The sequence below is a fragment of the Miscanthus floridulus genome, chromosome 7, assembly GCF_019320115.1.
Source record: "Miscanthus floridulus cultivar M001 chromosome 7, ASM1932011v1, whole genome shotgun sequence".
NCBI lineage: Eukaryota > Viridiplantae > Streptophyta > Magnoliopsida > Poales > Poaceae > Miscanthus > Miscanthus floridulus.
Window position 1 is genome coordinate 59,862,001 of NC_089586.1, and position 18,812 is coordinate 59,880,812.

Genomic DNA, 18,812 nt, shown 5'->3' on the forward strand with positions numbered 1-18,812 from the left:
TCTTTTAGTTTTTCATCCTCCAATTGACATTTGCGTATCTCTTGCTCCAATGTAGGCTCTATCACCAATTCCATTGCATTAGTGGCAAAACTCAAGTTGAGATGCTCCATCTCAGCACACAACTCTGCTGGCATCAATGTCATCCCAAGTCCATTGGCATAACTCTTCCTGCTAAGTGCATTAGCTATGACATTTGCTTTTCTCGAAAGATAATGCACTTCCAAATCATAGTCTTTGATCAATTCTAACCAACGATGTTGTCTCAGATTTGGATCTAACTGGGTAAAGATATATTTTAAACTCTTGTGATCTGTATAGATATCACTCTTATGCCCAATTAGATAATGTCTCTAGATTTTCAAAGCATGAACCACTGCTGCCAATTCCAAGTCATGAGTAGGGTAATTCAACTCATGCTTCCTCAATTGATACATATGCCACCACTCTTTCTTCTTGCATAAGAACACATCCAAGGCCCAAACAAGATGCATCATAATATATGGAGAAGTTCTTGCTTAAATCTAGCAAAATCAACACTGGAGCTATAGTCAATCTCTTCTTTAGCTCATCAAAGTTTGCCTGGCATTTATCAGACCATATAAATTTAGCATTATTTTCCAACAGAGCTGTCATAGGCTTAGCAAGCTTGGAAAAACCTTCAATGAACCTCCTATAGTATCCAGCCAATCCCAAAAAGCTACGAATCTCACTTACATTGGTTGGTGGTTTCCAATTCAACACATCTTGCACTTTGCCTGGATCCACTGCTATTCCACTATTGGAGACAACATGACCCAGAAAAGAGACCTCCTTGAACCAAAACTCACACTTGCTCCGCTTAGTGTATAACTTATGTTCTCTAAGCTTTTGCAAGATCAACCTTATATGTTCAGCATGTTCTTCTTCAGTCTTGGAGAATACCAGTATGTCATCAATGAATACCACCACAAATTTATCAAGAAACTCCATGAACACCTTATTCATCAGATACATAAAGTATGCAGGTGTATTGGTCAATCCAAAAGACATAACGGTATACTCATACAAGCCATACCGTGTAGTGAATGTTGTCTTAGGTATGTCCGAGTTTCAAATCTTTAGTTGATGGTAACCTGAGCGGAGATCAATCTTGGAGAACACATATGCTCCTCTCAACTGATCAAACAAATCATCAATCCTAGGCAAAGGGTATTTATTCTTGATTGTAACCTCATTAAGTGAACGGTAATCCACACACATCCGTTGGCTACCATCCTTCTTATCTACAAAAATCACAGGTGCCCCCATGGGGAAGAACTAGGGTGTATGAAACCTTTTTCTTGCAACTCTTTTAGTTGTTCCTTAAGCTTTTCTAATTTATTAACCCCCATTCTATATGGATGTTTAGCTATTGGTGTAGTTCTAGATAATAATTCAATAATGAATTTAATGTCACGGTCAGGTGGCATACCTAGAAAGTCATCGGGAAAAACATCCGGGAACTCCTCCACAACACGATCTTGTTTATTGGCATCACCATCCAGCTGATTCATAATGGCCATTGGCTGAGCTTGCACTACCACTTCTACATAGATTCTATCTTCATTGGGTGATGTCACAACAACAGATCTCTTTTGACACTGAATCACTACCTAGTGTTGTTTCATCCAATCCATTCTCAGAATAAGATCAATTCCTGTTGTTCTCAACACAATAGGTTTCACTTTGAAGTCTACCCCCCTTAAGGAAATACTAGCTGAGGAACTCCAATAAGAAGCTGGCATGCTACCTCCTAGTGAATTTACTAGTATGGGGTTTTTCATGGCACATAAAGGTATGCTATGCATTCTAACAAAAGCTTGGGAAATAAAAAAATGCAAAGCACCAGAATCAAAAGTACTGTAGCAGAGATAGAGTTGACACTAAACGTACCCAACATGACCTCAGGCGTCTCCTGAGCTGCATCAAATGACACATAGTTCACCTTCGCAGTGTGAGGTGGTCGAGCGTTGAACTTTTGATTACCATTCTGGTTCTGAGGAGTTTGCTGGTTCAACTTTTTTGGACATTGATGAGCATAGTGACCTACTTCTCCACAGCGGTAGCATGCATTGGGGTTATTGGGTGCACCACTCTTCATAGGAGTATTGTTTGGCATTCTCTGGCATGTTGCTAGATTGCCAATCTGTTATGGGGGACGCTGATTACCATACTATTGCTGGTACTAAGGGTATTGCTGGAACTAGTTACGCTGAGGATACTGACCACAGTTTCCTTGGTTAGATGGTCCTTGATTCCTCGGCTAAAAACCCTGCTAGGGATAGGCACGCGGGCGTGTGTTGCTTCCAGAAGCTTGCCCTTGAAGTCTCCTCTTCTTGGCTTCCATCTCTTTATGCTTATCGTCAATCATAATAGCGCGGTTCACCAAGGACTGAAAGTTAGGATAGGTGTTGGACATCAGCTAGAGCTACAGTCCATCATAAAGTCCCTTGAGGAAGTGGCATTGCTTCTCCTTGTCCTCAGCTACATCATTTGGAGCATAGCATGATAATTAAGCAAACTTGTCATGATACTCCGTCACAGTCATGGATCCTTGCTTGAGGGACCTAAATTCCTCCTGCTTCAACTCCACCAGTCCATCGGGGATATGATATGACCGGAAATTGTTCTTGAATTCCTGCTAGGTGATAGCAGGAGCATTGTTGGGGTGTCTATACTAGAAAGAATCCCACCAATCTTGAACTGCTCCCTAGAGTTGACCAGAAGCATACAACACCTTCTCAAGATCATTGCATTGTGCTATGTTAAGTTGCTTTTCCATAGCACGCAACCAATCATCAGCCTCCAAAGGATCTGAGGCATGGGTGACACGATGGGTGACCCTTCATGAATTCTCCATGCTTGTCTCTGGCCTGAACAGGCGGTGGTCCTCTTGCAGGTTCATTATCCAAGCATTGCATCATGGCTTGCATCAACTGCGATTGCATTCCCATCAATTATTCCATAGTCACTGGTGGCGGTGGTGGTGGATTTATGAGAGCATCACATCCATGACCATGGCCTCTGCCACTTCTTCCTCTTGTGGCCATCTGCTTTCCCACAATTGTGCAAAATTTTAGAGATTTCCAGATTATAGAGAGCTTATAAGGATAAGGAATAATGCTGAGAATTTTCTAGACAAGATTCAAATATAGCAGTTTAGTAAATCTATCATAACTCGAGTTTCAGAGGTCCAACAGAGGCGTACCAAGAATGGTTGGAAAGCTTAGGAGATCAACTACAACTTTTATTTATAACACTTTTACAGATTCTGACATACACATGGTCAAAAATAGCGCTAAACCAAATCTGTTCTGGGTTCTAGTCTGCGTAGAAACATCAACTTGTGATAGCTAGATCTCACAAACTTGAATAGCTATTGATGTGATTCCAGAGACATTTGAAATATACAGAAGTCTAGATATCTCCACAAAAATTTCAGAATTTTTGGCAGCCCAGATTTCGACATACAAAATAAAGAACACAGGCTGCTCCAGAAATCAGCACAGTAGAGATAAGATAAAAAGACCCATCTGCATTAAGACTTCATCTAAACTTAAGGTTCAAATCTATGGAATTTGTGGACATGCCCACAACTTCCAGCAATCAAACAAACTCTAAATCATCCAAGTTCACAATTAAAAACATCTAATCACCAAAGTTCACAGGACAAGACAAGACTAGACTTGACACACGAACTAACAACGTTGTAACTTTAAAGCAAGGCACCTAACACCTATAGGGCGGTGTCAATTATGGTGAACGACTGGCGCTTCTTCTTGTAGATCGGTGGCAGCCCAAGTTGAGCATGCAGTTCATTAGCTTGCTTCTAGAGACGCCTCTTGGCCCTCTGTGATGCACGTAGCTCTCCCTTGACCTCTTCATCTACCCCCTGCATGGCATGGACATGTTGCACTATTGCTTCCAAAGTTGGGTCACTTTCCGGTGGTGATAGGACCTGCCAATTACCCTCATGATCATTACGAGGGAGGAACCTAAAACGATCCTCCTTCATGGCCTCAAAATGACGACCATGGTAGTAGATGTAAGCGTCCTGCGCTGCATCCTCCATGCCATCCAATGCATGGGCCCGTCTAGCAGTAGCACGGTGAACAGTCTCCATCTCATGTCTATTCTTTATGTCATTCCAAGCGGTGACAACCAGCTCTACCTTCTAAAAGGTTGCCTCTAAAGGATGCTGGTACTCTGCACAATGATAGCTAATGGAGGCGGTAGATCAGGGTAGTAGTCATCCAGCACATGAGTAAGGAGGGTGTGGTAGTAGGCCGTCTCTAGGGCTAACTTGAAGTAGTATTTGCACTTCTAGCCTATCTCCTCATCCACCACAGGAACAGCTGGGGATGTCACAAGCGTAGGTGAAGTAGCTAATGACTCCGCTAGGGTAGCTACAGTAGGATAGACAGGTGCAACAGCTGGAGTAGGAGTAGGTACAGGTGTCGGGGTAGCCATCCACTCCTCATCATCCTCGATCAAAGGTTCCACCTCATCATCGGAGATTATCACAATCTCCTTCTTCGCCTGTGGAGCACGGGGGGTGAACAAGGCATGGTAGCCTACAGTGCTGAGGCGGGCGGTCTTTGGGTTATGAGACATCTATAGATTTAGAGTAAGATAGAATTAGAATCGACAATTTTTATATAATAGAATAAGGTATGAAAAGCATAAACATTTTAATAAAATAACAAAAATGAGACTGTAAGCATGAAACCAAAGGAGCAAAGATGCTAAAACAACCATCTCTAACTAGGCTTGTGTCCTACAGTCAACACAGCTCTGATACCAATTTATCACACCCAATTTTAAGGATAAAATTGAATGCATAAAGCTCATGTGTGCCCAGGGATCAGTCACACACATAAGTCGACAAATTACATAAAGTATCATCATGGTGTTTCTTACATCATGATTAATACCATCACATAATCTTATACAACACAGCGGAAAATAAAAGATAACTCTCTCGTGGTAACTCCATCACAGGGACGGTCAACTGGTTGACCATAAGCCTAATAGTCCTCAGGAAACGTTGTCATCTGTTACCCATCCAGGATTTTTATCCAAATATAGAAAGTAAACAAGCGTAAGTATTTTTCGTACTTAACAAGTTAACATAGGGTTATGAAAGCTCAAAAAGGATGACACTGGCTTACTGCAGTTAGCACTTTTAGTAGGTCAAGATTTTATCATCAACTATTATCAAGTTATGCTTAAGCTCCCATTTAAACCCACATAATCAGATATTAGAATCATTTGAATCATATTATCATCGTAGAACATCACAAATGAACAACAATAAGTAACCATTTATTCTATGAGTTTTTTGGGCCACTCGTGACCATGAGCACGGCTGTTATAATAGTTCGTAACCCTCTACAGAGGTTGTGCACATTTACCGTGAGTCATGATTCCCATATGTCTAGGTTAATTACTCCCATATCACTGCCAAGATGAGTGGGCATGGTACACTATGAAGCCATTTCATAGGTTTCTCTAACAAGTTAGGGCCGCTAGGTTTCCTCGGTAGGCAGATATAGGAACCCCCCTTTCCTATGGCACATATCCATCGTGGCTATACACATAGGAACAGAGGTAGCCCTATACTCAACGTGGCAAGCCCCTTTTATGCCATAAAGATAACCTCTAACAAGCTAGAAAAGGTCCTATTATTGAGCTAAAGTCAAAGCCATGTGACCCTCACGGTTACAATGTCAGTCCCAGCTTTTGCCGAGAGATATGGAGGGCCGAGAGCATCATGAACAAAAGTCATTTGCTCCTTTGCCCTATAATTCAGTTGTTTAAAAAGCAACTTTTACCTTTTCTATCCATATAATCATTGTTCGTTATGTAACTCATGTATAGTTGTATTGAGTGCTAGCAAACTACCCATATGCATATAACCCATAGGAGAACAAGGAGCAGGGTAATCAAACACTAGGATGTCCTTACGGGTATCAAAATTAGGCACATGCAAATGAGTAATTAATAAAGGTGAATAGGACATCAAGGTAGGCCTCATGCTATACTTGCCTTGGTTAGCAAACTCATGTTGGTCCTGCTGGCCGTCAAGGAACTCTTGGTCTCCAACGTTCTCCTCGCCGTTTGAACGCGACCAACACGGCAACATACAACATTCCAAAGGCATTCATGCAAAGCAATCCTATAATTAGAATAGTACACCAGCAGTATAGAAAATAAGATAAAATGTTTATGAAAGGATTCTAGGTCTCGCTACGATCACGTCAACGCGAAGTTCACAAAAATTGGAGCTAAAACGCGAAAGTTATGAATTAAACGGGGTTTCCTATAGCAATTTATTTAACTAAATCTAATCTCAAAGTTTAAATGTTGCAAATAGGGTTAACAGTGGTATTAACATGTAGAGAATTAAATTGCGAACCTAACGAAATTTCAACGGGTCAAATCGGAGCTAGAATGACGATTTTATAAGCAAAACAGTGCAATGGCATTTCTGTAAATACTAAAAATGTACTTTGGACTAAAACAATATATTTTACGTTTTCAAAAAGAGAAAGCGTACTCAGGAAATGTGTTTTGGACCATGGGTTAGGATTTAGAGAAGCTCAGGGACTCCTTAGCAAAACTGCCACGCGAAGGGGTATGGGATGATCTATGCCGTTGGATCAAGAACGATCGGCTCAGATTAGAAATGAGAGGGAGCGAGAGAGGGCGTCGGCTGGGAACAGTGCGGCCATGGCGGTGCAGCCATTGCTGGCGGTGAGGAGGTCACCGACGCGCGTGGAACTCGGCCTACAGGCCACGGTGTGCCTATCTGAGAGCATCGGGGGATAGTGGGGCCGAAGGAAACCTCGGCTAGGCCGAGAAGGTGACCGGAGGAGAGGGCCGAGGCGGTGGTCGCCATGGCCGGTGGTGCGGAGCTCATGGGTGCACGCAAAACGGACCTTAGAAGCCGTGAAATAAGAAAACAACGGCACGGGGAGAAGGAGGGGAGCAAGGGGGTTCTCACAGCGGGGAAAACGATGCCGACGGCGGCTCGGGATGGCTGTCCATGTGGAGGGGTGGACAGCGGATCTCGGCGACCTCGGAGAGGCGGTTGCGAGCTCCTCGTGCACAGGTGAACGCGAGAGTGGAGCGGGGAAACAACAGGGGGTGCGCCGGAGGGTCATGGGCCCCTTTTGTAGAGGCCAGGCGCGAGGGGACGCTCCCACAACGCGCAACTTGGGTGCGGCGGCGGTTTCGCCTTGACCGGGCGTAGACACGGGACGCGTGGAGGTGGGGGACGGCGTCGACGGGCAGGACCGGGCTGTCAGCGACTGAGGCGTGGCGGCAGTTGAGGAAGGTAGCGTGGCCTTGGTTGGGCCGGCCCAAGAAGAAAAACGGGAGGAGCGAGCGGCTGGCGGTTGCGGCGCGCAAGGAAAGGAGGCCGAGCTGGGCTAGCGGGCTGCCGGGGAGAGTTGGGCCGGCGGGGGAAAAAGCTAGGCCAGCGGCCAAGCCAGGCTAAATTGAAGAAGGAAGGGGAGAGAAAATGAATTTCCTTTTCTTTTTGCAAATCTATTTTCCAATTCCATTTCCAAATGATTTTTGATTCCTTTTAAGTTTAAATCAAAAACCACTCAACATATTAAATACAATGTTTCAGCATGAGTGCATCAACATTTATATATCCTTATGATTGATTTTAATTTCTCAAAAATTATTAATTTCCTATATTTGAATGCACACATAATAACTTAGATAAATCAAATTTACTTATTTTAAAAGAATAAAATTTTTTGGTGTTACATATTCGGATATTTGCTCAACTCAACTCGAAGTGTATTATAACTCAACATACATGAATAAAAAATCAGTACTAAGTTAATTGATAACCAAAGTGAACTAAATGAAAGTACACTTCTAATAATCTTCAATATCATATAGCAAAAAAATCTAGTATAAACTAAATTATAATGAATAATTCTTAATAAATAACAGGTCAAGTGAAGAAATTTAAATAAAAAATGGTAGAAAATAAGTATCCATTTTGTTTTATCAATATTTTTGGAAATACAAAATTATTATACAAGTAGAGATTAGTATATACTCCATCCGTCTATAAAAGAATGCAACTATGATATCTGTGAGAGTCAAACTAGTTAAAGTTTGACCAAGTTTATAATGAATAGTATTAACATTTATGTCTCTAATTAAATTTATTATGAAAATATATTCAATAATTAATCTAATGATACTTATTTTGTACTTTAGTCAAAGTTTAGATTCCTTGATTTTTTGATAAGCGAGAATTGCATTTGGACGGAGGGAGTATAACATAGACAAGAATAGCTCATAAAAATAATTTAGTTATCAATAATTTCTCTAAATATTTAATAATTAAATATATCATTTTTATAATCAATATTATATTTATGTAAAATATTTATCATAAATAAATTATATAAAATAATTTACATCAATAAATAAATAAACTCAATTACACTAAATAATTTACAACAACAAATTTATTAGTTTCAAACTAAATCAAACAAATACTAAAATTAATTTAATATTTATGTATCATTAATAATTTTAAATTAATACTAAAAGTTATTTTATAGATACACTATTAAATGGTTCTAATGCATCATTATTAATAATAAAATTAAATAATAGATTCATGATATCTTGTTTTCTTTGCGCATATGGGTATTATCGCATACTGTCTAATATGGATCTGAAATGGGATAAAAAATACTGAAAAATGAATTTGGATATATCCATACGGATCTGAAATCAGATAGAGAAAAATATTGACAAGGATATGAATACGGATATCCATATCTATACCTAATAATAATAAAGAGGTAAAATTTCCGCCTCTTTTTCAGTCCCATTATTTTGGTTTGGCCCTCTCAAACAAACTATGTGAATATGCAAAATATCACCCCCTCCTCTCTACATATAGTTCGTCGCTTCGCGCTTTTGGCTGTTGCCTGTCTCCTCTTCTCATCAGGACCGGACTCTGTCTGCCTCATGGAGTCATAGTCGCGCCCTCAACCGAGTTAGTTCAGCACGAGTTGAAGTACAAAGGAAAGAAAAAAAAAACAGAACCGAAAAGGATGAGAAGGAAACAAGGAATCCACACCACCCCAAAACGGATGGAAGAAGAATTCCAAATCTATCCCTAATTCGTCCAATATATCGAGCGCTCCTTCTCTGCCCCTCTGCTCGCGCCGCGTTCAGTAGTTTTAGAGTTTCGATTTATTTCCTTAACCAAGTCGATTTGTTTTCTTTTATTGTTGTTGTGCTCAACTTTCTGATTGGTCGTCCGCTCCGCTCGATTGTTTCCGAGTTCTGGACAAGTCCGCTCTGCACGGTTGTTCCGGAGTTCTAAATTTGTTTTATTTTTTATTTTTATTCTTTGTTTTTTATTTCTGATTTGTTTCCGTGTTTCCTTTCTTGTCACGATTTGATTTCGTGACTTTTTGTTGCGCTCAATTTTTCTATAAATAAATGTCAATAATAATAATAAATATAGTATTATAGATTTTTGAACCATTGACCATTCTTTAAAAAAAGATTTACACCATCCAATTGATGATTATTTTTTATTATAAATAAATTATAGATCTCTAAACCATTGACCTTTGTTAAAAAAAAACAAAGTTTTACACTACCAAATTGATGATGTAGTTTTGATTAGAAATAAAAGCTTATCCTTATTAAATATCTAGATTAGTAGATGGTTCGACTAATTAAACCATGAACTGAATTCAATATAAATAAATGTATCTATGAAATCCTTGATAAGGCCTGTCATATGGAAAATCGAAAGAGGTCTCCTTTTCATAATCTTCGGTGGACAAACCAATTCTTGGACACGCCTACAAGTAATTTCTTATCGACTTTAATCATAGATCAAAATTATGTATTTTTATGGATCCTTAAATAAAGCTTTAGAGAGCTTGATTTTTAACTTTAGCAACACGTGCATAGTTTAAAAATAAAGGTATTGACATCTAAATATTTCTTTTCTATGCTTTGCAACAGGATAAAGAATCTATCGAGGTTGCATTTTAACTTGATACAGGATTAATAAAAACACTATCATATTATTGCTAATTAATTTATATTATGGATGTCATGGTTCTCATAAAATAAATTATAGATTTTAAATTTTAGAGAAATGATAAAACATAAGTAGAAATGTATCACTCCTGTTGTTATTTCCTATTAGTAGTTGATAGTTTTTTTCTTCCGTTACAATATATTTGCTGGTTATAAGTTAATGTGGGATAATTTGATAGCCATTTTTATCTAAGAACGAGAAATTTGCAAAGCGGTAAATTGCCCATTTTCTCGTTTCCTTCCTCCACCGGTGGCCGGTCACCCCGTTTACCCAGCGAATCGAGGCGTGCCCTCGGGAACGCGGACACAGGTGGTGCGCCCGCTCTCTTGACCCTAGCTAGCACTCTTTGCCTTTCTTTCCCGGCGGCGACAACTGGGCTAGCGGCGCCGCCACCGTACGTCAGGTCTCCGTTGGGTGTTTGATGGCGATGAGCACCTGTCAGGTATGCCCACCCTTCCCCTCCCTTCCTGTTCTGTTTTCCGAGCACCCAAACCCTAATGTAAGCTATCCGTATTCGGATCTGATCCGATTACAATTATATACATGGATTATGCCTTCTAACTTCGATTTTGTTGCAAAAATTAACTGGTTTACTGCTCTCTTCTAGTCAAATCTTTTACGAGCTATCTGCCCATTTTTTCTCCTAATTCAGTTTATTTTGATCCGCTGTCCAATGAGGCTTGTATCGAGTCATGTTCTGCTTAGATCCTAATTCCTTGGCCCTCTTTTTTTAAATCTCATGGTATGCTTTTAGTGCAAAACGGGTGTGTATTTAGGCCAACTAGTGGCATGTATATCTTTCTCTATGGAATTTAGTGTAGTTTATTTCCTCAGGTGCTGCGGTTCAGATCTTATGCTTATCACTTTTAAAGAAAAAAAATAGAAATGCTAATGCCTTATTCACAGTGGTGGGAATTTGGAAACTGTACTTGTGCTGCATCACCCCACTTGATTTGGCCAAGAAACAAATTTCCTGGATTCAGTGAAATTCATTAACCACTTAGATTGGCAGCATTCCTCGTTATAATAGTATGCTAACTCCATGGCTCGGTGAAGGTTCCAGCTAAACTAGTACAGACACTTTAAGAACTCTGATTTAGTACAAATTTTGTTAGTACTGAAGCTATGCTTAGGAGATGGTATATCATGCTCAACCAATTTCGAGCATGGATGAGTACTAATACACCATGGTATTAAGAAACCGCAGTTTTAGAACCCATAAATGTGCAAAGCCATGGTTTAGTAAAAAGAGGTCTAGGGTTTTAAAAACTTTAAAAGACTACAGTTTTAGCAATACTATGGTTTTGAAAACCATAAAGTTTGTTGCGTCCAAACATTTCGTGCTGCTCCAAAGCACCAAAGTATTTGACAAAACCATGGTGTTTCTCTAAAACTTAAAAATACTTCACATCCAAACAGGGCCTTAGCTTTTGGAATCCAATTGAGGGTCATTACTTGAAGAGTTCCCAGTACTGATGAAATGTTCCATGGCTAAAATTAGTAAAAAAAGTTTCTTGATCACTTAATGCATACTGCGCATACGGTAAATGGTAGGTGGGTTCTTATGGAAGCTTTTTATCTCTGTTTTTGCATTTTTTTTTTGTCTACATCCTGGCTCCTCCGCCTCGTATCTAACTTGTGTATTAAAAAAAACTCACTAGCTGCTGCTATTGATTTATGTTATTGTTGGGATTAATTGACAGAACTCACTGGAACATCTATAAGTTAATTCTTGGTAATTTTTTAGCGGAATTCTTGGTATTAAAGAATTTTAGTTTACATCAGGAACCAGTGCGTAAGAAATTATTATCACAGCCACGGTTACCTCTGGGAAAACAATACTGAGTTGACAGTAACACCATGCCATTTTGATATTTGATAGTTAAAGATGAAATATAACCATGTTACCATGGTCTTCAAACATCTTACTCTAAAATGTTTAGGGAAACTGTGATTACTGTTCTCCACTTTGCTTGTGTAGCTGTTGACGTGAGCTGTGAGCATTGCCCTATTGCTTCTTTTAGTTGGTTTAAATGCACTCTGTTGCTCATGTAATTATGTGCAGTTTCTTTTTCTATATTTTCATGCACTGCTGTTCAGATGCCAAATGAAGCGAGAAGTTCTCCACTACAATTCTTTGAATACAACTTTTGGTAACAGCTACACGTTTTTTTAGTGAACATTCATGATAGCAATTAGCAAGTTAAGAAACATATAGGCAAATGAAGAAAATGAAACACCATGGATGATGTGATCATTGTCACACTCTGTTGCTCATGTAATTATGTGCAGTTTCTTTTTCTGTATTTTCATGCACTGCTGCAGAAACTTTTCTCTGAGTTGAATGAAAAAATAGGTTTGAAGTTTGAAAAATTCCTGGCACTTTCGTTACTGGTCCGTAGAATAAGACCTTATCTTCTGGTAGGCTGAGATCCTTTTGTTATATAGGCATGAGTCATGTGACCCACTCTTTTCTTGCATAAGCAGTATGGTTATTATGGCATGGTGGCATTTTTTTACACTATTAAAATTTCATTCTTCAATAAGAAAATGAAGAAATGAAGGTTTTGCCTTGTTTTGGTGAGTGATGACATCAAATATGACATAAAATTGACTTTAAGAGTGAATTTGAGATGCTCGGCCCAGGGTAAAGCTAATATGGCCAGTCAGAGTCTGGCCAAATCGCATAGGCTCAGCTTTCCTCTTTCTTAAATGTGGCTGTTGGCTCTTATTTACCTTCTCACACTGAAACCTAAACTACTAAAGTAGTACTTCTGCTTAGCGGTAGAGTCTTACCGCCTGTGACCGGAAGGTCCCGGGTTCGAGTCGCGGTCTCCTCGCATTGCACAGGCGAGTGTAAGGCTTGCCACTGACACCCTTCCCTAGACCCCGCACAGAGCGGGAGCTCTCTGCACTGGGTACGCCCTACGCCCTGTATCCCTGGCGCTCTTATATTTGTATGTGTTACCTTAGCTTCTGCTTGAAAAATTATATCTTCTCTATCCTTACTGTCTGATTCCGCCCTTCTTTTCTTTTATCATATCTCCAGGTACTCTAGGCCACTTTCTCATTAAGGTAGTACTGAGTTCCTTGCATGACCATGACTTCTGAAGATGGAGACATTTTGGCTCTTCTGTCTGAGCCAAGCCTAAACGAAGAGCAACTTGAGGCTTCTGAATCTGATGATATATTTCCTGCTATTCTGGAAGCCATTAAATCAAATAAGAATGTAGTTGAACTTTCACCTGAGGAAGCTGCCTGGGCAGATTCATGCTTCGTGCAGACTTCTGAACTGTCAGATGATGACTGGGGAGCGATGAGGAGTGCGTTGCTTGATGCCCTTGAAAAGCCAACAGAAAGTCCCGATGATATTTCAGAAAGTGCACATAATGCAATCTCAGAGGCAAAACTTCACTCCCTCCCTGCTGAAAATATTTCTGAGCATGGCGACATCCACATGGAGCAAATAAACAATACCGATGATGACCAGGATGGAATTGAAGCATGTGAAATTGCTGATGTAATCAGAGGTGCAGAAGAACATGGTAAGCAAGTGGATAGTTATGTAGAGGCTGGTGATGAGTTGGCTTCATCTGAGGTTCTTGAGCAGACCCAGTCAGCAGGTTCTATATTTAAGGTTTGGGATCTGGAGGTGCCTTTTTCTGATGATGATGATGGCGAGCTTGAACTCATCAAGGATCTGAAGAAGCTCCTCAAGGAGGACAGCCTTCCAGAGGATGTGTATCCAACTCTTCCTCCAGAAGATGCAGCCAAACCCTTGAGCCAGATAAGCATCGATGAACTTGTGGCGGGCTTGAGCGACTTGTCAATACAGCGAGCCAATGAGTGACTATTGTTTTTCAAATAGCTGTGTAGCACACCTTGGCCATCCAGGAGATATTGTGTTTTGCTCTCAAGAGTGCGCTAATCACTTGGGGTTTAAAACTTCAGGTTTAGGCTAACTGTTGTGTGATGTTGTTTGTTCTGTATGCTCGCTGTGTTGATTTCTGCCTAACTTGAAATCAGCAAAAAATGAAGATGTTTTGGTAGAATTCACGTTCTAGTATTTCCGTCGTTCTTTGTACGCGTGCTTCTGTCTGTCTCATTTTCCCCCCCTTTATTACTTTCTTCAGCACAGCTTCGTCTGGAAGTTTCAGGTTTAACCAAGTTACAGCTTTCATCACGATAAAGGTTTCACATAGGCAGCAAGGCATATACGCCGAAACTGGACTAACGGAAACCGAATTTTTTGGTCCTAATAAATATGGTCTAAAGTTCAAAGGAACCGAAATTATTCAGTTTTAGGACTTGGTTAACCAAATTAGCTGATAAAACCAAATTCAACTAAGAAACCCAGCTATGCTATGCGTTTAGAGCCAATTTGGTAGCGCTCCAAATTGACTCAGTCTCTCCTGCTCCCTCGCGCTTTAGGACCCCGCCTACACTGTCTGGTAGAGCTTCTCGTCGCTCCAGGTGACGGCAAAAACGAGCTTCTCGTCGCTCCAGGTGATGGCAAAAACGAGTCAGCACACGATTGAGGTGGGGTTGGCTGCCGCGAATCAAGCTCCTCCTACGAATCAGGGATGGCCACCAACGAGAAGCTGGAGCTGAGAGCGATGTCAAACTGGTCTTTTAAGAGGAGCCTGAGTCCTAGCAAATGGGATCATAGTAAGATTTCATTTTGGCATAGCTTCTTTACCAACTCTACAAACTATTTTGAGTTGTTTTTAGCCAAACAGGGTAACTCCCTAAGGAGCTCCTTAAAACATGCTCTCACAAGAGGTGGATGGGAGATTAAGCTGAAAGTAGTTTCTTCTAGCTCCCACTCGCTTTGGTGGGCCCTGTGTGGGATTCTTTGTGAGTATGTTTTTATAAGCTACACATGTAGAGCTGTTTTGCTAAATGATTCTCCAAAACAGTTTTAACTCCGCCGATAAAGCTGGTCGCAGAGCTGAAGCAAAAAAATAGCTTAACTAGCGAAGTGGAGTTGTTCCAAGCCCCATCCCCCGTCGCTCCGCCTTTGGGCTGACTTGGGCGGCCGTCCAGACTACCGCGCCGCCACTCCCCACCCTCTGCCCTCGGCTTCGCCGCTGCCTGAGCAGGTTGCCGGGAGGCCCGCACGACTGCGAGGAAGGCGGCGGCGGGGCCTTTCCCTGCTGCTCTCGGCGGCATCTCGAGGAGCTTCGAGAATCGAGCGATGACGGCGATGTCGTCATCCAGCGGCAGTGGAGCTCCATGGGAGTCCAAATCCGGGGCCTTCGTGAGTGGATCCGGCATCCCCTTGTGTGGATCTGCATCCCCCGGCTGGGGCTTCCTCTGCTGCTCCATCGGCAGCGCGGCGCGAGGTGGCGGCTGGCCGAGGAGCAGGGCATCGCGCAACGACCGGGTGGCGCTGCGGCTTGGACGGCGAGTGCCCAGGCACCTGGATCTACGTCCCGGTGGTTGGCTCCATGCTACGGTTGGTGACTGCGGTGGCGGTGGCTCTAGCTAGGGGCATCGGGGACGGTGTCCTAGCGGAGCCCGTGGTGGTGGGGCATGCGCCTCATTGTAGCCGGCGAAGACTGACAGCGACGACAGGTGCTAGAGCCACCGGCGGTCGCCTGTAGTGACCTCGACGCGTTGCGGTATTGCATGCCCTGCCAGCTGGTTGCCAGGGCATGGTGTCTGGCAATGGGGCGTCTAGCGCAATGAGTACGGGACTTGGCCACTACCGCGCATGGGGTTGAGGTGCCATGGCGAAAGTCATGTCCCTTGGACCAATGACGGTGACGCCTTTGGGCGTCATATTCTTCCTTGGAAGCGTCCATCTATCGACTCTCTCCCCCTTGCGCGGCCTGCTCTTTCTAGGTGTAATGCCTTAACTTTCTGGTCAGGCGACGATGGCGACGATGGTGTCGTGTCCCTCCTTGGAGGTGTCGCTTTGGAAGCCCATGACTATCAGTCTGTCATGTCCGCCATCGTTGTGGCGAGGAAGGTGGAGGCCTAGCTGAGGATTCAAGTTTTCAGTGTCCACTACGGCTGAAGGTGGTTGGGAGGAGGGTTTTGGTGTGGCGATTAGAGGGCTTCACATTTGTTTGGCAGATGGTGAGTTGCGACCACAAAGTTGACGAGAAGGCCGACATGGGAGGCGCCCATGGATTTGGCGAGTAGGCCAACGTGGGAGGAGGTGGCCAGCAGATTGCGTTGGTGAGGTGACCTGCGTGGTGTGGCAGCGGGCGGTCCTACTCAGCGGCGGCTGTTTCGGCGCAAGGAGACTCTCTGACTGGCAAGCGGAGGCTGTGTGTGGCACTTATGCTTCGATGAGACAGCTAGGCTACTGGAAGCTGTACGCGCTTGGTTCATGGTGGACGGGATCAGCTTGGTGAGCACCAGAGGCAGCTACTCATGCATTGGTTTTGTAGCTTGCGGCGGACTAAGGTGGCTAGCCCTGCTTAACGATGGCTAGTCCTGTGTGGTACATCGTCTTGACAGGCGGCGCAAGCGGATTCGATTGTCGGATGGCTACACGGCTCACGACGACTTACGGCGGCTAGTCCATCTTGGCAGCAGGCTAGCTCGGTGTGGATCTTCGTCGATAACGACGGCGCGAGCGATGACGACGGCATTTTCGCCCTAACGTCCTTGACATCCGGGGCTTGGCGGTGTAGTGTGGTGGTTTGATGTTGGTGGTGGTTCTTTTTTCTCTTCTTTTTTCTGAGTTGAGCTTCGGCTATGCGCGGTTTGTGTTGATGTCCCAATTCGATGGACCAGAGTTGTTTTTTTCCTGTGGTTGAGTTTGTTTTTCGGCTTAGTTGTTGTTCGCTGTTGTATTGGTGTGTGCCCATTTTAGACTTATCTTCTTTTTAATATAATTAATAGCTCTCCTGCCTCATTCGTTTAAAAAAAAGTAGAGTTGTTCCAAATGGGGTCTAAGAGCATATCCACTGGATCTTCTTTCCCACCTTACAATTTGTTATAGCAAATTGAAAACAAAGTTCCAGGCTACAGGAGAGTGCTCCTACAACATATTGAGAAAAAATCAACCCCCTTTATTAAGTAAGTACAATCCACGTGTCATTCAAGACAACTTAAAAATCTGATTCCTTTTATTAAGTAAGTACAACCCACGTGTCATTGAAGACAACTCTCCTTTCATTTTATCTTTTATCTTTCCTTTTCCTTTCTCCATCGTTCGTGCTTATCCGTTGCTTATCCGCCCGATGCCCGACACTTGTTCGCGTGTGGTGCTCCGCTTCCATGTAGTGGCCGGCCCCACGCCCCGTTGTGTGTTGCCCTAGTGCGGCGCCCACACTTGCATGGTGCCCGACGTGGCTGGCACTCACCCGTGCTTGTGCGGGAGCACGGTGGTGTGGTCGTCGGAGGAAGAGACATGGAGGAAGAGCATGTTGCGTAGGTGTCGACGAGAAGGCAGTGTCGCTGCCTAAGATGGAGGAGAAGCCGTGGCGTCGAGAGGAATGGTATAAACAATTTAGTAGGGTCTCCCTCTAGAGCGCTCAGGAATGATGATCGGAGGAGGAATTTGAGGGCCTTATCTCTACAACTAAAACATTTGTAAGGGAATCGTCGACTAGGCATGCGATGCCTCGCTCGCTCGATCGCTTCCCCAGCGCGCGCGCGCTCGCGCCAATAAAACAAAAAGGAAACGCCGCGCGAGCACCCGTTGATCCCGCCGCCGCCGCCGTGGACCCGGCTGGCTCCTCCCTCCACGCACGCCTCGCTGATGCATCCCACCTGCGCTGCATAGCCATTACACTGGCCCGTCTCCCGCTGCCGCCGGCCCACCTCCCAACATAGTGTGAGCGTGTGGCGGCGTGCGGAGGCCGCTGCTACTGGGCTGGCCAAGCAGCCATCGTCGCCCCATAGCCATCTTGCTCGCCATCCGCTTGCCTCCATCTCCCGCCGCCGCCCCAACGATGAGTGGTCTCCTTGAACACACCGGTAACAACCAAGCCCATCCTTTCCTGTTCCCCAACTCCAACTCGATTCGTTAGGGTTCGAGTTTAAGGCGACTTGGATTTGTGTGCTTGCGTGCGTGCAAAGGCTAGGGCGTCAGGCCAGGCCGCCTCCCCTGACCATGAGCACCTAGGCCGCCCAGGCTCCACGCATCCAGCAGTCATCGCCGAGGTCCTCTCTCCGTCCACGCCTCCAACGCCTGCTTCAGCCCCGCCGACCCTCTCACCGAGCACGCCACTAGGCTCAGCACTACCAGACGCGACAGAGAGTCTACCTAGCCCTGCTTACCGTGGGGGCGTGCACGGCTCATCCGCACGCTGCCAGGCCGCTTGCCGCCGCCAGATGTAAACTTTCATTGGTAAGCTCATCACATGGCCCATGCCCACCTTCCCTTTTGGTTTTTGCGCATCTTCCCCGTCTCTCTTCTGCCCGCCTGATGTAGCGGACCAGCGCTCATTGTGATTACAGTCCTGATGCTCTCTATATTTGGTGAAGTGCATGCACCAAGGCTATATAGCCCGCAAGGTGTTTGATAGAATGCTTACAAAGCGGACTTGGGGGCAATAATGTGTTAATTAGAGGATAGTGATTGTCTGGTGTTGATGGGACTAGAGGTTGTTCCTGATCTTTTGGTGAGTGTGGATAAACTCGATTTGGGGTGGATTCGACATTGGCTATCCGACTACAACGACCACAAGGTTGCTGCGCCTTAGCAACAGGTACACCGGCTCGA

General features: G+C 43.6%; 1 protein-coding gene and 1 long non-coding RNA gene across 2 annotated transcripts; both read left to right on the forward strand.

The window, feature by feature from the left end:
* The first annotated feature begins 10,361 nt into the window (after positions 1-10,361).
* On the forward strand, positions 10,362-14,088 carry LOC136463309 (uncharacterized). Its single transcript, XM_066462312.1, has 2 exons — positions 10,362-10,568; positions 13,176-14,088. The coding sequence occupies exon 2, from the start codon at positions 13,221-13,223 to the stop codon at positions 13,974-13,976; it is 756 nt and encodes a 251-aa protein (XP_066318409.1). The 5' UTR covers positions 10,362-10,568; positions 13,176-13,220; the 3' UTR covers positions 13,977-14,088.
* A 3,174-nt stretch (positions 14,089-17,262) lies between these two features.
* Positions 17,263-18,679, forward strand: LOC136463310 (uncharacterized). The gene is made up of 3 exons (XR_010760973.1): positions 17,263-18,064; positions 18,172-18,437; positions 18,575-18,679. It is a non-coding gene; the product is annotated as an uncharacterized lncRNA (long non-coding RNA).
* Positions 18,680-18,812: the final 133 nt, after the last annotated feature.

What these genes read in the sequence shown, in the direction of transcription:
- LOC136463309 (XM_066462312.1), top strand. Translation starts at nt 13,221, where the DNA reads ATGACCATGACTTCTGAAGATGGAGACATTTTGGCTCTTCTGTCTGAG.